The 25,791-nt window shown below is 34.1% G+C and overlaps 1 protein-coding gene across 1 annotated transcript in view; it reads right to left on the bottom strand.

Moving 5' to 3' along the window:
• Positions 1-25,791, bottom strand: part of ZMYM2 (zinc finger MYM-type containing 2) — an 88,130-nt gene that overhangs the window by 41,281 nt on the left and 21,058 nt on the right. The window contains exons 5-10 of the mRNA XM_083362605.1: positions 20,830-21,115; positions 19,304-19,469; positions 18,146-18,358; positions 16,693-16,725; positions 2,775-2,852; positions 191-341 (exon numbers count right to left, since the gene is read on the bottom strand). Of these exons, the coding sequence (XP_083218731.1) occupies positions 191-341; positions 2,775-2,852; positions 16,693-16,725; positions 18,146-18,358; positions 19,304-19,469; positions 20,830-21,115 (927 nt within the window). The remainder of the gene's footprint in view (positions 1-190; positions 342-2,774; positions 2,853-16,692; positions 16,726-18,145; positions 18,359-19,303; positions 19,470-20,829; positions 21,116-25,791) is intronic.

Raw genomic sequence — 25,791 nt, 5'->3', positions numbered from 1 at the left:
TCCATGTTTTAATTATATTAAAAAAAATTATTTAACTCATATGAGCCGTATTCTAATAATTTAAATATAATGTGGACATCTATCTCCTCTCAAGAAGAAAACCAGATAGAAGCAACAAGTGAAACACAATTTCTCTATTTTGGAAAGGTATTTTATCTGTTGATAAAGACACACCACCCCTTTCACTTACTTTGTGTTTTTGCATATTTTGATTTGTGTGTGTTCATGCATGTGGTTGAGCAGTATGGCTCCATATATCCATTAGTTCCTATGCACTGTGTCATGTCAAAAAACCTGCACTGAACTCTGCAACCAGTACAAGCGTTTAATTTGCCATATTTCTAAAAAAGCAAATAAACAATACAAAAGGAATAATTATATTAATTATATCTGACTTAATCTCATTCAACAAGCAAGCAGGAATTTATGCACTATTTCCCAATGCCACATATTTGCTAAACCTTCCATCAACATACATCCGAGTGTTATTCACATATACTTAATAAAATTGAAATATACAATGGGGTGAGGGAGCACATCGCATTCACATCCATGCCTGCTGCACCTCAATGCCCAAGCATATACATGGTTAATGTAGGTTTACATTTAAGACACTTAAGTTTGTATGGGTATTTTGGTATCTCCCTTTCACAAATAAGTGTTAACTACTCTATAACTGAGTTCTTAACAATGTGGTGCAGTGGGCAGCCTTGAAATGAACTATCTGTATAGATGTTGAGGAAGGGGGGGAAAGCATTGTAATGTGTGAAAAAATATAATAAAGAATTACAGGATCAGCCATAAAGCCCAAGTTATATTTGAAAGCATGAAATTAACTTGTGTAATATCATTTTGAAACTGAATTCTAAATGGTATCTAGAAATTTAACTCTGAATGCTCATTTTCTTACCTCAAAGAAAGAAGACATCCAGATTTGCTTTTCTCAGCTAGAGAAACTCCAACACCAGCTATGGTTGCAACCAAATGGTAACTCCTTTTAGCTTCAGCTTTGTTACTTGAAGAATATATCACTAAGTCTCTTATTTTAGTTTATTCAATATTGCTGAACAAAAACTGTTAAGCACCTTGGCAAAAAGCTCTGGACGCTGCTTAAACAACTTCATGAAGAAACGAAAACCACTCAGAAAAAGAAGATGGTTGGATAATATTAAAGTTACTTGATTAGAAGGGTAAGTTCCTCCCCTCTCTAAAGTATTTTACTTGTGAATGGTGGGGGAGTTCTTTACATTTGCTGCTGAAAATAAATAAATGCAGAGAAATACAGATGGCTGCAGGTGGAGTTCTTACAAAGTGTGGATGCTTTTGAAGTACAGATTCCGCTCGAAGATAAGCAGTTACTTATGAAGTGCTAAATGTCTGATGAATTCAACTTTTTTTTCTGTTTAGTTGACTTTCTCCACCCCATCACTTTCTTTACCCCCTATCATATTTTTCCTTTTTGCTATTTCTCCTTGAACAAAGGCAGGAAACGTTTACATGTCTATATGCAGGGAGTGGTGACTCTCTTTAAATACAGAAGGAATTGATAAGGAATGGCACATGGAATCAATTAATTTTATAAATTTAGATACATTTTTATGCAGTTTATTTTAATAAGCAGTAATTAATTACATCAATATGAAATTACTTTTTTGTTCTAGCCTGATTAGTGGACATATGTATATATGCATACACACAAACTTGCATACAGAGATCCACAGGTTTTGTTTCAGCTGGAATTAACAATATTATACCAACAAAGTGGAAAAGATGGGCACTGGACACTGAGGTCCCTGCTATCTTAAGATTATTCATAATTATGCTTAAAATGATCAAATAATTAAAAAACACATTTTTAAGAATCTTGAGGATGACTTCCCTGTTATGTCTCCTTCAGGTATGTTAAATTATACTTCCATCAATCTCAGCTGGTTGGAAGATACTACACAGGAGAAAGTAGTTTTAAAGAAAAGTCCCTAATATTGACATACTAGAATACATTCCAATATTAGGACTCTCAAAAGACTACATTGCTTATATAGCAAACAGAAGAAATTAATTCTATTAAGTAGATATAACCATAGGATTACTTGGATAGGATGTGTCAGAATACATGTCTGAAAACTTCCGTATGGATAACAGACAAAAGAATGCTTCAGAGCAATAACAGGAAACAATAACCAATGACAGTCAGTGTAGGATAATGTTTAAATTGTTGGCCTATGAATGGGGAGAACCAGGTTTTAGTCCATTCTCAGCATCAAAGTTCTATAAGTGACTTTGGCCAGCCACTTAGGCTCAACCCAACTTACCTTTCAGGGTTATTGTTCTGAGGAGAAATAGGGGGGGTGGTATATTACCTCAAGCTTCTAAACAAAAAGTAGAGTTGATTAACAGGAATCTAATTAAGAAAATACATTATGGAAAAGCCCAGGGCTTGCTTTGCTTTATTCTTCTTTAAATACTGTTGTCTGTTTTACAGCTTCAGTTGTTAATACTCTATTTAATTTAATCTGTTTATAAAAATCAATTTATTTTAAGATTAGCTTGTTTCCTGAACATGGTTTTTGGTTAATAAAAAATTAGTTAAGGGCATCTCTAATGTAACTGCATGACTGTGACAGTCTAATAAAAGCCTTCACAGCTGATAACACCAAAATGGACTGCATTTATAAAGAATACCTTAAAAGACAAGAGAGAGGTCTGACGATTTTTAACAAAGTAAAACTAGCAGTGGTAAGGAACAGTATTTTATAAATTAAAAACTGATAAACCTGTATTTCCAGATATTCTTCGGGTCCTTTTTTGTTGTTGAAATTTCTGCATTCAAGACTGTGTAAATGCAATTCAACCTATCATTACACTGAGGGGGGTAAGAACAGGTATATATAAAACGTAATAATCCAAAAGATGATTTGCTTGTCTGTGGTCTTTTATGCTGTATAAATCCAATTGACTGTAGCTTAATTGACAAAGCAGACCATAACTTGCCATAGCCTTCCTCAATTTTGTAGAAGTATTGATTCGTGCTGGGTGAGCATGTAGTTCAAAACATCTAGGGTGAAACAGGTTGGGAAAGACTGGTGTTGCATGTTATGAGAATATAGCTGAGGAATGAAAGCTTGTCTTCCAAGCTGCTCTTGAATCAATTTACCTCTGGGATACAGAAGTAACATTTTGCAAAGCAAAATGAAAACCCTTTTTTTTCCCAAATGTGCAAGATGGAAGAATGGTGGAATTTAGTCATCACAGACTAATTGAATAGCATAATCTTGGTATTTATTTTTCATCATAACTTCTTTATCATACTGAGTTCTGCATCTGTGCTGAAAAGGCATTCAGGGACTAAAGAGTGGAGATATTTAGTGGGAAGTAAACCTTCACTGTTTATTTCTTAAAACAATATTATTCTCCTCTTTTCAGCCTTCACAGCTACCATGTGATTGGGAGCATTTTACATGCTTTTTTCTGAGAACAGGTTAGGTTACTTAATTTTTTTCATTGCTATCTAACATCATTTTATCTTGTACAAAAAGACTACAGAAGTTGCTGTGAATGAACATTTGAAGGACTTGCCTTTAAACCTAGCTGTTCTCTGCAAGGTCATTGGCCTTCAAAGCACCATTTTGTGCATGTGAAAATAAGCGAACACCCTTTCTCCTGTACTGCATTTTTATCAAACAAAGGATGTAAGATTTGTAGCTAATTGACATTTTTGCAGGAAAAAGCACTGCTGTTGGCTTTTTGGTTAGTTCTGCAGCCATCCTTTCTTTAGTCTATTTACAATCTAGACTTCTGTTAACAGTTGTTTACTTCCATAGTTCATCTTCCAAATTAGGTTACAAGTAGTCCTTGACTTACAACAGTTGGTTTAGTGACTGTTTAAAGTTACAGTGGCACTGAAAAGGTAACCTATGACCGTTATGATTCATGAAGATGGTTTTGTAAAGATGATTTTTCAAGTATGACAGCTGCAGAATCCCCATGGTCACACAATTAAAATTTGGATGCTTGGCAACTGGTTCATATTTATGACAGTTGTAGTGTCCTGGGGTCACATGATCAGCTTTTGCCAACTTCTGAAAGCAAAGTCAATGGGGAAGCCAGATTCCTTTAACAACCATGTTACTAATTTAACAACTGGGTTGATTCACTTAATTGTGGCAAGGAAGGTTGCAAAATGGGGCAAAATCACTTAACAAATGTCCCACTTAGCAATATAAATTTTGGTCATAACCTGAGGACTACCTGTACTAACTTTGAACCAAACTTTAAAATCTGTTTCAATATTGAAATCTTGACAGATTGTTGACCAACTACAAATGCTTAATTTGAACTCCTCTGCCTTAGGATCACCAATTTGATCCAGTTTGCAAGATTGTGTATCTACTAGCTCAGATCTATGAAAACTTTGATATTCTTCTCAAAATCAGCAACAAACCAATTATGTGGTCTGTAACGAATGTTCTACACTGATTTTTTTCAAGCTAAATTTCAAAGAAAATCAGTTCTTTTCTATCAGGCTTAGTTTTCTTGTCACCCCTTTTATTATTCTGTTCAATTAGACACATTGTGGTATTATAATGTTAACTATATTTATAAGAATCATTGAACAAAAGCTGATTATTACAGACATGTCAAACTCGCAACATCACATGACGTTGGACAACGTATAGGAGCTTTTGCTGCATTGCCGGCAATGGGGTGGATGCGGTTTTGGGATGATGCATCTGGCTCAGTGAAACAATTTAAATATGTCTTCTGTAGTCAAGTTAAATATGATGTAAATCATGTAATATTTCTGCTATGTAGTCAGTCATTTACTATGTAAATCTCAGAAATGAAGCCATCATCATTCACACACACCCACACACCCAAAAAACTATGAATTTTGGTTATAAAGTGGGTGTCCAAGATAAAAACTGGATGCCAGCTGGATGACGTGTTAAGACTTCTAAGATGGTTAGCATGCCATAGGCCATTTGCCATTCCTGTTGTTTGGATAGAGCCCCAAAGACCATCAGACTGTTATTTTAAATGCAATGATGATGAATTGAATTAATTCCTTTTCCCAAGATGGTTTTGTAAAGTTGATTGGTTAAAGAAATTCTTGGCTATGAACACAATGTGTGCATGTGACTTCTGGAAAGTTAATTTGAACGTTATCTTGTCACAGCAGAAATAAATTACTGTATTGTTAGCCCATGTTGTTAACATTTAAGAACTGTAGCACATGAAATTACTTTTGAAACGATCCGATATGAAAAATACAAATGGAATAAATGTGGCGATATGATGGTCTCTGCACTTATGCTTGGCGTACACCTGGATACACAAAGTATTGTCATTTTGTGTGTGAATGGGACAGTATGAACAGAAGAAAAAAATACTGCATTCAAAAAGAATGGCCAAAGTGTACTTTACTTGTTCCAAAAAATGAGAATGTGATAAAAGTTCCACTTGTTGACCCTAAAAAGGTTTTCCTTCGTCTTGGACATTGAACTTGGACTTATGAAAACATTGTTACTGTAGAGCAATGGATAAAACAGGAACTGGTTTCATGCATTTAAGGATCAAATTTCCCAGGTTTACTGATGCTAAATTAAGAAAACATTTCTATAGATCCACAGATAAGAAAATTGATATAGGATGTTAAAAATGATGAAAAGTTATATGAAGTTGAAAAATCTGCCTGGCAATCTTTCAAAAAAGTTGTAAAAACTTTTTTGGAAATCATAAAAGTAGGAAACTATCATGAAGCAGTGATCCCTTAAAGTTGTACCAAGCCACGGGATGGAACACGTCACTGAAATTTCATTTCTTGGACTTTTCCCCAGTCTTAGTGTATTCAGTGATGAACACATTGAACAATTTCATTGGGACATTTCAAATATAGAAAAGTGGTACCAAGGCAAGTGGAGTCCATATCTGGCTAATGCTGGACCCTTAGGAGAGATGTTCCTGAAGTGAAATTCAGCAGAAAACCAAACCTTTTTTTAAAAAAAACATAAATCTCTGTGCCTTAATTGAGCTGTAAATATAGGTTATTACCAAACTAAGTGGTGTGTTGCTCAAAAACAATGCCCAATAGATAATTTTGAAAATGTTCTAATTCAGCACAAAAGATATTTCAAGAATAACCACTTTCAGTTTGTGGGACAATTTTTTTTGCTCCAGTATTATAAATTCTGATATCCTTGTGTTCAACCTCTTCCAATATTTTTCAGATTTGTATAGGGCTTCCTTAAAATCTTGTTCACTTTCAAGAAACTTATCACTGGTTATTGTGTACAGATGATCATTAAATACAGCTTCACTTGCCACCCTCATAGGCTAGTACACTTTCTTGCTTCTGTAATTTTTGTCAGCATTCTTTGCCTGACAAAAATTATAGAAGCAAGAAAGGCCACCAGCTGACAAGGTAGACCAGGTAAAGCTATATTTAATGACTTGCCAATTGTGCTATTGCCCACTTCGCTTCTGGTCACTTTAATCCCAACTGATTTGGGGCTTGAGGATTATTATTCAGAGTTGAGTGTATCTCAAGGAGTTCTTCCATCTCTTCTTCCCTAATTCCAGCAGTGGCAGAACCGATCCATAAGGTTTCTCATTCAAAGAACAGTTAGGCTTATGAATATCTGAACATATCAAAAAGCTTAGGAAAACAAAAGAGCTGACACAGTCTTTCAAGCGATTTACTTGGATGCCTACACTCTGGGAATAATCCTCTGAAATCAAAACAGGCTTTGAGACAGAAGCAATGTCTCCTAACACAAATGTTTATATAAATCGCTACAAGATGAAAACCAATTCTTATTTCAATATACAGCACCAAATTCATTTGTAATTGAAGCAGCCCAATGGAAACCCATTTCACATCATGCCAATGTGAGGGATGCAATTTGGGTGGAACAAAATGACATTCCTAAGTTTTTTCTGGATCACCTTATCTACTCTTCCTTTGGGAGAGAATATGGTCTAGTTACTTTAAGATTTTTAAAAACTGGCATCTATCTGGCTTAACTCTGCATCTGTCAAAACCACAGATAAAGGCAGCAATCTAATAGTCACTACAAAAACCATTCCTTCCATTGCCAAGCACATTTGAAAAGGGCAGTGTTTTGAAAGAAGACAGCAAGAAAGTAGAACTGCCACTTGAAGAGGATGGACTTTTCAGTAAGCGGACTGATATATATTACTGCAAAAAGTGAAAAACACCTGCATTGGATAGTTATGAACAAAGTGCTTGGTGAGTGAGGCCTTGGAAATCCAAAGTATAAATAAACAAACTAATAAATAAGCAATTATTTTCCTTGATGTAAATCTCAAAAGCAGTTATAGAACTCAACCTGACAGTGGTTGTGCTCAGGGTATAAACCATCTTACTGGCAATGATGTAGATAAGTCTTTAAAGGATTCCCATAACTGACCTGACACTGTATAAAATGTCTTCCATCTGAATGTCCATTACTAGGGACCCGGGTAATCATATCTATAAAATAATTCAGTTCCAAGAACCTTAAGAATGTTCTTGTATTCCAACTAACTCAATTACTGAGAAATCTGATCTCCTGTTAATGTGAATGACAGAATCTGATATCACAGAAATGGTATAATTATCTAGCTCAGGGTTCCCAACCGGGGGTGCTTGAACCCCGGGGGGGGGTGCAAGACGATATTCCAGGGGGTGCGAAAACTTGGGGTTTTCAAAATTAGTGTATATGCATAATTTATTGCCGTTATTTTGAACTTTTGTAAGGGGTGCGAGAATATATCAGAAGCGTTCTATGGGTGCGGGGTATAGAAAAGGTTGGAAGCCGATGATCTAGCTGAACTTCATATGAAAAGGAGGAATTTTCTGTCTTTCTTGCTGCACATATTGGTCTTCCCTTTACACCTATGTTGTTTTCTCATGTTGACAACTCAAAATTTACTATTTCTTCTAAAAATCTATTTCATAAACATATTCCAATTACCTGAAGAGTTGGAACTTTTTCAACATGGTGAAGTGAGTTCGTGAATTCATTCTCATCAGTAAAAGTAATACTGCAGTGGCACTCATCAGTTGTGCATTTTGTTCTTAGGGGAAAAATCTTCAAACTCTTGGTTAATAACTTATTCAAATTGCAAGACTGAAGTGACTGGGTTCGTTATCTTCAAGTTAGTAGTATATAGCATTTAAAATAGCAGAAACAAGGTTCTGAGGACAAATTCAAAAATCTTATATAACGTGCAGTTCCAAACATATGCTGGGTCTTAATTAAGAACTGTTGATGAAATACGATTCAGAATCTGAAGATTGTTTGATTAAATGGATGCAGACTTGAAACAGTTGCAGACTTAACAAAAATGGATGAGAATATTTATGAACAATTTTCAACAAAAGACCGTTAAATTTATTCCAAATATTATATTCAAAGAAAAGTGATACAAGATGTTTTATTGTTGGTATATTATTTCAGACTTGATTTCTAAAATGAACTATTTATTCTCTAAATACTGCTGGAAATGTAATGAGGTCTATCACTTTTATTGTATTTGATGGCAAAGCTGTAAAGCTTAATGATTTTTGGAAATGATCAATATTAGAATTGAACAAATTTTTAAAAGTTAAAAGTACCATTTCAAATTATATTTTTATTAAATTTTAGTGAACTATATATTCTTTCAAGTACACTTGAATATTAACATATATTACCTACCACAGGGGTATTCATATGCTCATTAATGAAAATGGCTGTTTGTTTCCCGCTTGGAAGAATGGCCAACCAAGTTGAGGTAGTATGTTAGTGTTGAGAACAGAGTTGCATCTTAAATGAAAATATGATGTAGAATTCAGTTCTAACTGAAAACAATTCTTGGACTATAACTTAACATCTCTGTTTCTACTTCATCCAACATTTGGGTTTCCTATAGCTTACTGTTTCAATTTGTACAGGTTGACCATGTATTTTTTGTTAAAGCTTAATAGTTTTTTTTTAACACAATATTATATATTCAGAAGTAGTTAATAACATTGGAAAGCTGCAATCTCCATAGCATTTTATTTTATATTTTCTTTTATACTTTTCTCTTGTATTTTATTTCTGTTGTTTGTTTTCTCTAAAATGTATAATTTTTGAAAAAACAAAACATTTGTCTATCAAATTTCAGATTACTTACCTCAAGGTGATGCTTCTAGTGGCAATCCCATTAGTCATCAACTTCTGAACTGCATGCACTTAAGAATGGACCCACCATAATTTAAATTTTATTAGACATCATTCCATCACAATATAGTTTTCCTCCCAAAGGTGAATTTTATCTTGTACCCTTCTCTTCCGTTTGCTTTTTATGTAGACTTAATTTATGCTGCTTTGCCTCTTGCCTTATTACAGGCAGTTCTCGACTATGACAATAATTGAGCCCAAATTTTCTATTGCTAAGCAAGCCAGTTGTTAAGTGAGGTTTGCCCCGTTTTACAACCTTTCTTGTCTAAGTTGTTAAGTGAATCACTGCAGTTGTTAATAACATGGCTGTTAAATGAATTTGGCTTCCCCACTGACTTTGCTCATCAGAAGATTGCGAAAGGTGAACACTGCGACTGTGATAAATACATGCCGGCTGCTAAGCACCCACATTTTTATCATGTGATCACGGGGATGCTGGAAGGTTGTTAAGTGTGAAAAATAAGTCATAAGCCACTTTTTTCAGTGCCATTGTAACTTTTATGGTCACTAAAGAAATGGTTGTAAGTTGAGGACTAACTGTAGTTTATTTATATCATAAACTGTTGCTCAATAGCTTTCTTGGGACCTCATTACTATTTTCAATATTCAGCTAAAGTCCCAGCACAGGGTATTCATATTACTTCTACACAATAATAATCTGTAGAAGAAATGACAAATAAGTGCTGTAAAAAATTGTAAAAGGCAACTAAGATAAAGGAAAGTAAAGGGGCTAAACACAGAAAATATATTCATGTATCCATTTCTCCAGTGCATACTGGGTAAATACTCTTTGACCTAGTTCACACTGCACCAATTACAGCTTCATGCATTGTGTGAGACAGTACGGTTTTCAGAAGTTGTGAATAAATTTTAATTACTGTAGTTTCTGAGGTTCTTGATAGAATTTGCTTCTGCAAATCAATATAAAATAGGTATTTAAAAAGAATTTGTGATCACTAAACGAAGAAAATAAATAAGTTTTTATTATGGAGGTTTAGCAAGGTGACTAACAACTGTTGCAATATAAAATTAGCATTCACAATTTATAAAAACTGCAACAACCTGTTTTTTTAATATTATTTATCTCCCTGATTGTGAGTAAAGATGAACACATAGGAACTTTCTCAAATGCTGCTAAGAGATACCAAGCAGTTGGTTTTTTCCCCCTCTGAATTTTAGGAAATTTGGCTGTAATTGCTTGCTCTTTATATAATTGCCTGGTATTTGTTCTATTTTTCAGAATGTACTACATGTGTATTTATGTGCTCCAAAGTAGATAAGCATCTTTGACTTGGAATATCAGCCCATGTTATATATTATAATAAAAAATCAAAATCAAAATAATGTTCAACTAAGGAACATTATATTTAAATGTTACAGGCCATTAAATATTTGATTAACAAATTACCATTATTTATAAAAATTAAGTTTCATCCTAACTCTCTTGCAGGATTGTTATGGGGGTAAAGATTAAAAGGGGAAGGAAACACTTTGCTATAAACTTTGTGGATGAAGAACAGGATAAGTAAGTAGGTAAATATATTTTACACATCGCAAACATCAAACTAAGTCTGTTTAACCTGCAAGATGCAAGCAAAATAGTTTTAAATAACTTTATGTTCACATAAATACAGTAATGTTTACAGACATGGAGCAAAGCAATACATTTTCCCTCATGAAGGGGGCTTTATTGAAACATCACATTTACTCAGATGCAATATTCTGTCTTATGCATTAAAAAAAAGATCAGCAGTGGTAGAAAAATCAGAAAAACAAAAACTGAGTGCTTTAAAAACAGTAATATTATGTAAAAAAAAAGCTTACATAATATTGTAAATCAAGTTTTCAATCTTGAGACCAGGAGTACATATATACACATATATCATCAAGCTACTTCTTTTCAGGGCAAGCAACATTACGTAGAAAGAGTTAAGAAATATTAAGCCAAAGAAATTAGAGGCATGAGATCAGAAAAGATAATCTAACTAAATATAGTTTAAACCAGAATATTCAATACACTTCTCCATTCCTTTCATCATATCCACAAATTCATATTTTTTAAATTTTTCATTCGTTATTATCATTAATTTCACCTAAACATAACTTCCTCTCCATCTTATTTACTTTATTTATGTATTTATTCTCATACTGTCTAACCAATTCAACATTTCTTTTGTAATTTTACATTCAATCTATAACCAGCATTCAATCATTCTTGACCCTCATTCTTTTTTCACCAAGCACAGGTCTTCCCATTCCTTTCTATTTACTTTTATGTCTTCCTTAATATACCGTAACCAATTTTCCCTTGCACATAACAAAATGGCAAAACCATACTTTCTTAAAGAAACCCCTTGATTCTTTCAGCAAACACACATTCCCTGCAACGTCGCCTTCCACCTACTTACTACCATCTATATTAAAAAGCTTAGTACACAAATTTTCTTGCTCAATTCCCCTTATGAAATAATTACCTTAATATACGATCCATTTTTATAAATATGAATTATCATATGATTATAAAAATGAGTGTTACCTATTCATTACAATATATCCAATATATTTGAATATTCTTTCAGATTTTTCTCTGCTAAAAATTCCTTTGGTCAAAATCAAGTCAGTTTTATTGCTTGGTACTTGCCATAAACTCTTCCTTGCCCCTCAGAAAGCAAGACAGATTTGTGCAAGCATCAAAACAGCAGCAAAGAAAATAAGAAATAACAAGAAAGCAAGCAGGTAAGCTAGGAGAAGCAGCCAAAAACTATAAGAAAGATATAATTATGAGCTACCAAGCAGTTTTCCCATTTATGCTTCATGAGCTGTTTGAAGCATAAAACTGTGAAGGTGCTAGGAAACCAGAAAAGCTATTATATTATCTTTTCCTGATAGCCTAAAGTTATTGTTAGAACAGGAATAATATGATACACATTCTTTTATAATTATAAATAATATGTTTCAGAACAAGAATAGTAGACTTTAACTCTTCTCAAATAGTATCAGTATCACAAAAGGAATATTGTTGTATTTATATTTTAAAAAGCAAGGTAATTCTTCCTTAAGGGAATATTGCCATTTATAAAAGAGTATTTACTGCTCTTCTTTACAGGATATTTTCTGAATTTTTATCAACTCTCTTGTTCATCTTTATAAAACTCATCTGTTATTTCAACTTTGGAAATAACTCCTCCTGGTCCCACAAATTTGCCTTTTGGATCCTCAAAAGCAAAAGGATTTGAACAAGTGTTATATCTGAATTTGATATATATGCTCTATTTTAATTAAAAGATAAAGACCTCTGCAAGTACTAACCAGATCCAACTCCGATCAGTATTGGAAGATTAGATAATATCAGCTACCATCTAAATTCTAATAAATCATAATTTAACTCTTTTATATCTGCTAGTTTGACAAAAATGAACTATGCATTATCCAAGCATACATTTAATTATAAATCAATTTAATATACCAATATGAGGATTTTAGGATCAAAATCAAATTATGCAAAATATTATTACCATTTTTTTTGTTCTGTTTAAAAATCTATTTTTGTTTCTGTTATTTTTCAACAATATGTCTTTTCCAAAACAGTGGTGGAAAAAAAGTTCACTTCAACATTTTCCCAAATTTTTATTGGTATTAATATTTGTTTTACAAGGATCATGAACACTTCAGCATGTAAATAATAAAATATATTTCATTCCACGTTGGACCAGTAACCAACCCTCAGCTTGACAACAGATGGTTAAAAGTTGTATGTTCTAAAATCTATAATGCCTTTTTGATTCACATGTATAACTTATACATTCAAAGTATTATGTAAAATATGTTTCCTGAATTATGAAAATATATTTAACAAGATATGTATACTCACTATATTGCCTATACTGCTAAAAATTTGCCATACTAAAAGTACTCTCATATTCCAGAGCTTTTGGAGCAGCTACAAAATTCAAATAATGAATAAAGTAAATATGGCTACAAAAATCTTTCAATAGCATTTCCACATTTCTTTTTTTTTACGCTTTTTCGCACTGGAAAAATTTATAGTCAGACAAACTTTTACCAGTTCTATTTTACCCTTGGGGTAAAAGTACTCAAAAGATGTTTATTGTAAAAGTACTACAATAAAGTATGTTTCTAAAAAATACAATTACATTGTTAGACATAACTACTAAACAATTTATACAAAACCTAAGAAAAAAGTCCTAAAAACTAAAAAGGAGCTGAACACATTTTTAAAGGGAATTCATTCCACACATATCCAACGTTAATATCTAGAAACGTAAAACTCAACATTTTTAAAAGAAATAAATAAGTTGTTCACTTAATTGAGAAAAAAATGGGCCTATATTTACTTTTCTCAGATTCCTAGATTCTTTCCTGGACTTTTAAAACTGTTCCTATGAAGGATACTTAATAAGTCTGATAAAATAGAAGGAAGTAATCAAACATACACCTGCCATTTTTTTCTATCTATTCAAATCTTGCCTTAAATAAAAGGCAAATAAATAAAACATTTAACTTAACATTAACCAGTATTTTTGGTTCATTTTGGCTTTCCTATAATCAATTCAGATAAAAACACAGGGCCAATTGAGTTCCTAGTATAATAAACTAAAGTTCTTTGTATTATTTCAATTTTTTTAAAGAACAATATTATTTTTATATAGATAATAATTAAATTTAAAATAAATCTTTGCAATTTCATTTACATGTATTTGTTACTATAGTAATTTTAGATGTTCATTTTAAAAATAAACTACAATTCAGGATTTAATGTCCTAATACCAAATATGATATTCATTGTACTACATAAAACAGATAATCTAGTAACATAAACTTATAACACCTGTTCAATGGTCCTTGCTTTAACGCTCACTTTATTCAGAAACCATTCAAACTTATGGTGGCAGCGAACAAGGGGAACCTCCAACCAGTCTGTGTACTCATGATTGCTACAGTGTCCCTGTCGTCATATGATTATGATCCTGGCTCTAAGCACCTGGCTTGCAATTACACAGTTCTCAACTTATGAGAATTAAGCCCAAAATTTCTGTTGCTAAGTGAAACATTTATTAAGTGAATTTTGCCTTATTTTACGACAGTTGTTAAGTGAATCACTGCAGTTGTTAAGTTAGTAATAATTTAAGTGAATCTGGCTTCCCCATTGACTTTGGTTGTCAGACGATCATAAAAGGTGATCACGTGACCTCGAGACATGGTAACAGTCTTAAATGAATCAGTTGCCAAGCATCCAAATTTTGAAAACGGTCAGTCACTTTTTTCAGGGCTGTTGTAACTTTGAACGGTCACTAAATGTACTGTTGTTAAGTCAAGATCTACCTGTATGATGTTGCAGCATCCCATAGTTACATGCCTGCCATTTGCAATCTTCTTTGCCTGCTTCAGACAAGCAAGTCAATGGCAGGAGACTGCAAATGACAAATGTCCATGGTGATTGCATGACACCACGTGACATTGTGCTTTACAACTACATCACTTAGCAATGGAAATTCGGGTCCAAATTGCCAATGTTATGTGAGGACATAAGTAACTATTTTCCTTTCCAAATTCTTAAACTAGAGTTGATTTATACAATGAACAATAACTGCAGCAAAGGGGAGGGGGAAACGACTCCCTCAAAAACTGGAATCAGCCAACTATCAGAATGCATGTTTCTAAACTTGATGGCCTAATAGTATGTCTCATATTACATTCCTCTTTGTGGACTGATGACTATAAAGATGGTCCTTGAGACCATACTAAACGTAAGAATCATTTCTCAGAAGAATTACATTAAAACTCAATTTCTTTTGGCAGTTCAGTATGGCTTCACTGAAAAACAGAGAAATACCTTATTTAGTCTACAACTCTGTGGTGTCATTGAGAAAATGGTCAATGATATGTAATGTGTACAATCCCACTAGCTAAAAAACAGTGCTGTCCTTCCTTCTCATACATTCCTGTATAACCATGTCACATGCAGAATGAAGTATGCTTTAGTTTGCAAACATCTGAGCACTTTTCTCACATGGCAATCATAATGCAAGAAAACCTGATAGTCCAAAAAGAATAAACAATCCAGAACAGTGGTTTGGAAAGCTATTCTTAAAGCTAACAAGAATGAAACTGAACAACACCAAAGTGAGTTGGAACTCAAGCAATTACTTCAAAAAAGTAATTTGTAAAAATGTATTTATTAACAAATATTAAGTAGGAACAAATATCGTGAGTATCAGTTCTAGTTTTTCTTACTACATAAATATCAAATATTTGTGCAGCTATTTAATACAACTTTTATAAAAGCAAAAGGCAAAATCAGCATTTTTATACCTTACTGTATATTTAGGAGAAATTTCAACTAATTTTCAAGATAAAGCCCAAAATTTTGAAACAATCACATAGTCCTGTAATGGCACTCTGTTATTCTATTAGATTGAGAACCTCTCAATGTTTGAACATTTTTAGCAATGTTTTAACTGTAACTAATGATATATTGAGTTTTAAATCAAAAGCCTATATAATTAACATTTTTATATAAAATTTCAGCTCATATTAACTCTTATGCAAAAATCCTACATCCTACATAAAGAAAATTTAAGTTCAGCCTAAAGAACCACTAATTTATTAAATGATTCTAAACTGATTAAATGATTCTAAACTAAGTTATTTGAAGCTAACAGATTTTCATGTATATAGAGATAAAAGAATAATATAACCTTCTCCACAAAATTCATACAATATAATGCTCACTTCTTTCATTGGAGCATGGTCAGAAGCATATAAAATCAACTACATGCCTAAACATTAACTGCAATGGGAATTCTTGACTTTCTCCTATGGTAATATCCAACAGTTGCTTACAGTGAAATATAGAAAATTTACATATTACAATTGCTTCTGAGAATAAGCAATCATAAAGGAAAGTAAGCCTACTACATTTCACTATAAGACATGCAAGACCCTACTGCATTGCAATGGTCAAATATGTTATGTACTGAAGTCAAAAAGCACCAGAAAAAAGTTACTGTAACAGTACTTAATGACACTGAATTCAATGATTTATCATCTTCCCATTTTACAAATACAGAAATCATTCATCCCACTATCACTTACATATTTAAACTGTTTTATGTGTTATTCTATCCCATATAACTTCTAAGTTTAGATCCCAAAGTGTTTTTTTAAATCAAGGATTCAAATACTAATTTAGAATGGTCTCTACACATATTATATGACCTCACTCTTCCGAAAACATATGGGATAATATGGTAAAATAGCATAAAGTTATCTATACAAGTGAAAAAAATGTACAAGTCACAATAAACTGAGATACAGAGTTATCATTTAACCACATTTCATGTTCACTTGGAATTTCTGCAATGCATGTTATTCTTGTATCTTTTGGGTTCCTTCATGAAATCTTATTCAAGGCTTCTCCAAGTTTCTCCGTGGCTTCTCTGTATGCCTATCATTTTTAGTATCTTGGATAACCTATTTTGCCCCTTTTGTTTTGCTGTGTAATAAAACAACAAGGCCTGTGTTATGTTTCTAAAAGTGCTGGTTGCATATTTATCAAAAATATAAGCAGCATCTCAACATTTCGAACAGGATAAATTAAAACAGAAATCCTAGGATATTTTTCATTCACTATAATGTATTTTTAGAAAACTAGCTAAAAGCTTTCATTTAAAGAAAAACAGAAGAAAATCCTTCTTTTAAATTAGGATCTTCTAAAATGTATCTCGGGACACGGTGGCTCAGTGGGTTAGGACGCTGAGCTTGTCGATCAGAAGGTCGGCAGTTTGGTGGGTTGAATCCCGAGTGCCGCGTAACAGAGTGAGCGCCTGTTACTCGTCCCAGCTTCTGCCAACCTAGCAGTTTGAAAACACGTAAAAATGCAAGTAGAAAAATAGGGACCACTACGGTGGGAAGGTAACAGCGTTCCGTGCGCCTTTGGCGTCTACGGAGACGTCCTCGGACAAGCGCTGGCTCTTCGGCTTTGAAACGGAGATGAGCACCGGCCCCTAGTCAGAAACGACTAGCACGCATGTGTGGGGGAACCTTTACCTTTTAAAATGTATCTTGAAAAAACATTGTACTAGCCTAAAGTCCAAAGGTTTAGTGCACATGGAAGTTTCTGTTATAGAAACTTTCCTGACCTCCAAGAATCTGTGCTTCCAGAGGAGGAGGAATCTGTGCTTCCAGAGAAGAATCTTCTGAGGATCAGAAAATACTTTCGAAAGAACTGGGATACAGGGAAGCAGGAAAAACTGGATGGAATAACTTCAGGCTACTGAGACTATTCTCCCCCTCCCCTGAGATGTAAAAACAAATATATATCACCCTAAACTTGAAAACAGTAACACTAATAGTGTAAATGCACCTATATTGTTGGAAATTATTGGTTATGTCATCTAAAGAGAGCCTGCTGTAGAAATGTAGTTGTGACAATTTATCTTCATAGTTACAGATGAACTAGCCATAGAAAGGCGGATAATAATTGTGTCTGGAAAAAGTGAACTACTGGTTTCTCTTTCAAGATCCTTGGTGAAACACTTGTGCAGGCATATAAAACTTGTAGGGAGATAGTTATTTTTTGTATTCATTTCAAAACAACTGGGACATTCTAAAATGAAGCACATAATTTCTAGGTCATGATAAAAAACTGAAACCTCATTTACTGTGAATAACAGAATGCTACAGAACAACATAGTTTTACTGTAAAAAGCAAAACAGTATTTTACAAATCCAAGTGAAAAGAACTTGTAGAAATACTACTCCAATCAGTAGAGTCACAACATATTCTTATTTTGTCTTCATACTTCAGCAAACATGCTTCTAAATTAACAACAAAAAGCACAACTCTTGACTGTAATGGTACAATCTAACTGAAGAATTTACAATAGTTACATAAAAATAAATGTAGAAATTACCTGTTTATATTCACTAACACAGCTTTGGCAACAGAATCTTTTCGGCTCTCCATCAACCATAAGAATATTGTTTGCTGCACCTTTACTTGGAAGGTATTCTCCACAATGCTCACAACAATTCATGATTAAACCATTTGCCATTCGGTATCGATTGAAGCAGTGATCACTACACAACTTATGAGTCATGTTTTTAAAGCTAACTTCATGGCGTATCTAAAAGCAAAAATGTAATTTTATATGAAGATCTAGATTTATTTTAACTATGAAATTCAAGCACATCTTTAGGTTGTTTAACCAACCTTGAAATCTGCCATTTCAGAAACAGAAGCTTGCACTGGCACTTAAAATATAGATGTTAAGCACTTTAACTTTATAGAAAATACATCTAGCATTGTTATAAAGATTATAATGATGATAAAGGACATGCTGCTTTATCATCACTATATTCAGTCACTAAAGAAATTTAATAGACCTGTAATTATTGGTTTAAAAAATATAAGTCATGATAATGCATTTTATAGGGTACATAAAATTACATAAAATTTATTAATAATGTTCACAGGTGTTAACAAAAGTGAGGTTTTAAAAAAAGACGAACACAAATATAATACTGCCCTTAAATTTAAATATTCAAACATAAAGCTAATTTGCTCTTTCTCAATCCCTGCTTGTCCCAATAGTCCCTATTCCATAACAATTTAGTTTCTTTGGACAGCAGACAATTAGCACAGCTTTGGCATACAACTGATTTCCCTCCCTCTGAAAAATAAAGTCTATGCATTCTTGCAAAGATATAGAAGAACAGTGTGTGTAGGAGTGTGTGTACTGCATGCTCAAATGTTCCAATTAAGAAATATTTAAACATTATTTTTTAAAAAAAATCTGAAGGGAAAAGTGTTCCCAGATTTCCCAAAGGCCAAGATGGTGCTTTACTCATTCAACTATAGAAGTTTGATGTCTTCTACTTACTATGAGTTAGTATTTGTCAAGAGATGAAATGTGATACATCAAATAAAATTTACTCAATTAATAGGGAGCCTTAACTAAATAATCCACTCGTTTTTCTCTAAACAACGATATAATGGTATCGATAGTTTCTTAAGTAACTCAAATAAAATGGATTTTAGGAATAAATTCAGTGAAAAATAGCAAACAAACCTCAGTTAGTTTACCACAGATAGTGCATCTTGACTTATTTAAGATTCCTTTTGAGGGATTCTGTTTGTCTTCATAGAAAGACAGACATGATGTACTGCAAAACTCCTGGAAAGATTCACTTGAATCAACCTGAGCAACAATGGTACCTTTCATTGTTGTTATGTCTCTGAAAAACAAAATCATTCTGTCTCAGTACTTTAGTGACCACTGTACGTTCTTTACTCTCAGAAGTTACAGCTCTTTAAAAAAGACCCTTCCTATCCTATATTTATGAGTTTAATACACATCCTCACCAGAAAATAATGTAACTTCTTAACAAGAGTCCATTTCTATTTTTAATGAAAAAGCAATTATGCTACAAAACAGTAACACAGAGGAAAACAAATATAATTGGTCAAAGACTAAGTTAATTTCTATTATCCTGCTTTTATGAAGCTTTTAGCAGGTTTATCTTTTTGTACTGATGTAACAAGACACCTTCTTCTTCCAATCCCTATTTATCCCCTTTTATGCTATTAATCATGTTTTTATACATGTATATACTAGGATTAACTTGTCAATGAGACAGAAAGTATCACAGTATGTTTTGTTACCAACTGTTGAAGGCAATTCTTGATTACAACTGACATCAAGAAAGATGGAAATATTGCTTTTGAGATAGACCCAATGGAAAAGGAGTGTGTTCTTTCAGCCAGTTTTTCATTTCACAATGTTTTACAAGTAATATTATGTTTATTACCTTTAACTAGTAATCCGAAAACAATGATGGAAGGAGATAAATTAAAAGATAAAAATGGTGACCTAGGAAATGCCACTACCAACAAAATTACTGCTTTATGCTTTTCTTATTTATTGCTGACAAACACCAACAGTTAAAAGACCTTGCTTTTCTATTTACATTTATTAAATAGATAGAGGCTTATATGAAGCCCAACTTTCTATAACCATTTAGTTATTTTTTTAAAAAAAAATCAGAATGGATGTATTTATTACAACAAAGCAGTTTTAAATAAGATAATCTAATATATCACTCATTGATATGGGTAACTATAGAAATAAAATAAAATAAAATAACTGGCAATATGACTATCTACTAGTTTATTGTAGACATTTATCACAGAAAATCTGGGTTACTTCAATTATTATGCAAACCCATTTCCATTTATAAAATGTTACTTTTTTCTCTCTATTTATTTATGGCATTTTGGGCATGCACCTATAAATTAGAACCATGCTTATGTCTACATTTACTATTAATTTTAATTCCCACCAAATGTCAGAACAGAGAATAGCAATTACAGTAAATTATTACTAGCCATTAATATATATATATATATATATATATATATATATATATATATATATATCACACACACACACACACACACACACACACACACACACACAAAAAGCTGATAAAAGAACAAAGAAAAGTATCTTAAATAATAAAATGGATTTCACAAAGTTATTGGAACAATTAAGAGGACTAGTTTTAACAAATGTGATCAAATAAGAAAAATCCTTACTTTTTGCACATAACACAGAGTTTCTTTGGAGCTGGTTTATGTGAAAATGATGAAAGGCAAGTAGTAGAACAAAACAGATGAACAGATCCTTTCCGCTGGTATGCCGTCTGGCCCTTCTGCAAAGGCTTTTTGCAGTTAGCACATGTGACTTTAACCTGCTTTGAAGGTTGCTGTTGTGCAGGTGGTTGGAAGACTTGTTTGGGAAGAGATGCCACAGGAGACAGGGAATCGACACCTGGTTGCTTCTGATTCCTTGGAAATGAAGCCGACTGAGATATCCAGGAATCTTAAAAATACAAATAAAATAAAATAAAGAAACTGGGAATTAAGTAAACAGCTTTAGGCGTTTACAATGGCAATAGGGTGGCATTAATCTGACACTTAAGCACAGTATTGCATTGCTAGTGCAGGTAAAAACAACAGAGATTGTTCAACTGTTATTAACATGCAGTGAATTGAACTGCAATAATTTCTACACAGCCTTTTAAAAAAAAATTCTTATAGTCATAGAAATAGCAGTAAAAGATTATAAACCAGGGTAACTGAGCATATTACTATTTAAATCAACATTTTAAAAACTTTTAAAATATGAATTGTTCCTATGTAAGATTCTTGTTCATAGTTTCTTCAATTTAACGTGCTACTACAAAGCAAGTTAAATAACGAGGCTACTTTTGACAATGGCCAGAGTAAATAAGGACAACATGGAACTGATTTATTAGTCATGTAAAACAATCAGTCACGTAAAACAAACATCCTTCAAACCTTGGTTTAAGAAAAAAGAAGAAAAGTTTACATCTTAATTTCAATTATTAAAATAAGAATAAAAAGTTTCAAGTTTGTCTACTTCCCTAATTTCTTATTAAATCTTACAAAGCTGTATAGAAATTATTCAGTACAGGTAATCCTCCAGTTACAAACGTTCGCTTAGCAAATGTCCAGTTACGACATCCCCACCACAAAAGTAGTTATGAATGGCTCCCAAAGTTACATATGTTGCAACATTACAGTGGCCATTCTCACTTACAAATGACCACAGAGACACGTGCCCACGTTTGCCTCCTGCGCAGCCTTGGGTACCGGAGCTCTTGTCCAGCCAGGCAGAGAAGCGCCAAGCCAACCTCTCCCTTTCCCTGCCAAGCCCCAGCCTCTCTCACAAGTGGGCACGGCCCTGCCCCTCACTTGCTGGAGTGCCGAACCCACCTGGAATTTACAAATTGCACTATTGCAAACCTGGAGAGCTTGGCATGGCACCACTCTGATCCCCTCACTTCCAAAAAGCATTCCTTTGCTAAATTGCAAGAGGGGCTCCTAAACAAACCTGTATCACACTTCTCCGCCACTGCATACAGTTTGTGGGATTAAAAAAAAAAGTTCAGACATTCTAACTTCTTGCGAAGAAAAATAAGATCTCGCAAAGTTGGAAGGTGTGATTGAATTATTATTTTTTTGTCCCACAAACTTGTTTCCCTGCCCGCTGCGGCGGAGAAACACAAGGGAGTTGGAAAGGTTTGTTTAGGAGGTGCTCTTGCAATTTAGCGAAGGAATGCTTTTGGGAAGTGAGGGGAGCAGGGCGGTGGCGCGCCAAGCTCTCCACTTCTGCGGCAGTGCAATTTGTAAAACCCAGGTGGTTCAGCATTCCAACAAGTGGCAGGGGAGGGCTGTGTCCGCTTGTGAGACAGGCTAGGACTTGGCAGGGAAGGGGACAGAATGGTCTGACGCTTCTCCACTAGCTGGACAAGGGCTCCGGCACTCAACACCATGCAGGAGGTGAGCGTGGAAAGTGCGGGGCTCTCAAACATTATGCCAAAGGTAAATTAGCAGTTGGTGAAGGGTGGGGAAGGCCCAAGCAGCTTGGGACCCCAAGGGGTGGAAAGAGAAGCATGGGGTCTCTCACTAAGTGAGGGGAGGTGTTTGGTGGCTGGATGCAGTGGTCTTGTCCCTGCACTAGGCCTTCCCTACCCTGAAATACCTCATGTGCACTTAATGACCCGCACATTCGATTAGCAAAATGCCTGGGCCAAAGCAGGGAGTAATCGTGTTCAAGTTATGCCATTCACTCTTACGAATTCTCAGGTTACGAATGTAATTGACAGGCTCCATTACATTCATAACTCAAGGACTACCCATATCTGAAAAGCATGTCATACTGTTTACATTCTGTCTATATTATATAGAAGTAATGAATACTTACCTTGAGTAGTAGCAAAGGATTTTAAACTACTGTACAAATTAAATTATTGTTACTTTTAACTTGAGCATACTTTCTATGATTCAGTGTTAGCTACCTGCTTTTGGCAATACCTTTTGACTTGAAGTACATTTTCTTATATCTCTGCAACTGCAGTTCACGTGTAATATGTAATTTCATTCTCATGTGTCCCATCAATTTTGAATTTAAATATTTATAGGCAAGTAACACAGTATTGTTATTGCCATTGAGATGGTACATAAAAAAATCATGATTTTCTTGGGGTTGATATACGTACGTACACTGTGTATGCATCAGCTATCATTATATGGAAGCAAAAATATCAGGAAAATTTAAAAAAAAATGCTTTTATTGGAGTTCTCTCTAATAGGTAGCAAAGCAGCAACAAGAAAACAAAAAAATGCAGTGCTTATAGCAAGCTAAACTTAAATGTTTTAACTGTTCTCTTTGGCCTATATACTCCTTTTTCAAAGTGAGATGTATGGCATATAAATTTAATAAATAAATATACCCAAAGAACATAGGTATAACAAATGTAAAATAATTTAAAAGGCCTCTCTCTTTTCTTTTGGTTGAAAACAGTGTGTAAATAACTTTTTGAATAACAGTTCATGATGACAAACTTATTTTCTTATGGAATTTACTGTAATGTTCCAAAAATATTTTACAATCATACCAATAACTTTTTCTTAACAATCTGGTTAATAGGCAACACTTATATATATATTACTTTGCCTGTCTGAGATAAGAAGCTATTGAATGGAAGCTGATCTGAAGTTCTCATTGATAGCCTGGAGACTCAAAACATGTTCAGCTCTGTTCTGAGATTGATTGATCGATTTATGGGATTTGTATGCCACCCTATCTCCCAAAGGACTAAGGGTGGCTAACAACAATAAAAACACAAAATACAAACATTAAAAGGTATTAAATCAAATTATCCCATAAATAGTCCAATTAAAAACACAATAAAACAAAATTAAGAAAACCTCCCTTCCATCAGTCCAGGTCGGCCTGTTGAAAAAGCCATGTTTTAAGGTCGTGACAAAAGAAACGGAGATCCGGGGCCATCCGGAGCTCCAAGGGGAGTTGATTCCAAAGTGCAGGTGCCCCCACAGAGAAGGCCCTCCCCCTGGGGGTTGCCAGTCGACACTGTCTGGCCGACGGCACCCTGAGGAGGCCCTCCCTGTGTGAGCGCACAGGGCGAAGGGGAGTTGTTCCTGGCAGCAGACGGTCCTGCAAATATCCCGGACCTAAGCCATGTAGGGCTTTATAGGTAAGAACCAGCACCTTAAATCTCACCCGGTGGACAACTGGTAACCAATGCAGCTCACGCAGGAGGGGTGTAATATGGGAGTATCGGGACGCTCCCATCACAACTCGCGCAGCCGCATTCTACACCAGTTGAAGTGTTCCAACGGAACACAACCAACTTGAAATATTTGGGCAAAACATTTCAATTTGTGCAGTTTTGTTGTATGAGCTAGATAGAGCACACTATCTATTTCAGGGGTGTCAACTGCTGGCCCGTTGGGCCGGACGTGTCATCCAGAAGCCACGCCCACCCCATTGCTGGCAATGGCAAAACAGTCACCTGATGTCGTGAGTTTGACATGTCTGGTCTATTTGATACATACCTCCTATATTAACAATATCCACACCTCCAATCTCTAGCTTTGACGGTTATTTTTATCTTCTATTAAAAATCATTGCTTGGGCAACATTTTCTGCCATTGGTTACATTCCAGTAATTTTGGTTCTGGTATCACAGTTCAGTATTGCACTTTCTTGTATAACAATTGATAATGCAGTCAAATTCTATTTTTGTGTCAAAAATACAGATGTATTTTCATCTTTTTAACTTCTAGTAGTGATCAACCTAGTAACATCATCAAATCTTCAGTGATGTTTTCACAAATTATTTTGCAATATTTACAAAGTCATGAAACAATCAAGCAAAAATAATGCAGGTATCATATACCTGTCCTGAAGAATATTATTTAAAAACTAGTGATGCTCATGAAACATTGGAAAGTTTCATGTGAATGCGCTGAAAAAAATAATAAAGGTCTGAAAACCATTTTTCCCTTGTGGTTTTAGGTATCTGAAGTTGATAACTATAGACGTGAACTCATTAGACAAAATAAAGGGCATCACATATCTACAATTTTTGGCACACCGTCCTGAAGTCTCTGTTTTGTGCACATGGAAAACTTAACATTCAATATTTATTCCCAATAATTCCTGGCAGCTTTACTATTCTGCTCTTATAATCCTTTCTTCAGGCTTACTTCCATCATACTGAAAATTTGGAAGCACGCAACAGAGGAAAGTAGAAAATGTTTCCTCAAAGCTGAATATCCTACTGATAGGAAATACATTGGAGAATAAAATATATTCTCAACCTCTGACGGAGAACAGCATCAGGCTCAAAAACTAGTGGGATGGAACCTTCATTGCCACCCTATAAATATACCTATTAGGGTCTGCAAAGCAACACTAAGCAAAGCACTACCAATAGCTACTTTGAGAATGTAGCTACAACTACTATAGATGCAGTCATGACACTGATATTTCTATAACATTGAGGAAAAGTGCTCCAATGCTTCATTTTTATTTTTAATTCTGGTAAAGATCCAATTTTCTTCTTTATCCTTGTATTTTTTTTGGTCTTTTGAGACAAGTGCCATGTTTTCTGAGGTTTCACAATCTGTAGTTGCATGGAATGGATTCTTGCTGTATAAAAACAG

Source organism: Vipera ursinii (assembly GCF_947247035.1).
Source record: "Vipera ursinii genome assembly, chromosome: 4".
Classification (NCBI taxonomy): domain Eukaryota; kingdom Metazoa; phylum Chordata; class Lepidosauria; order Squamata; family Viperidae; genus Vipera; species Vipera ursinii.
Note: the sequence above shows the minus strand (reverse complement) of the source record. Positions and strands in the feature narration are given on the sequence as shown.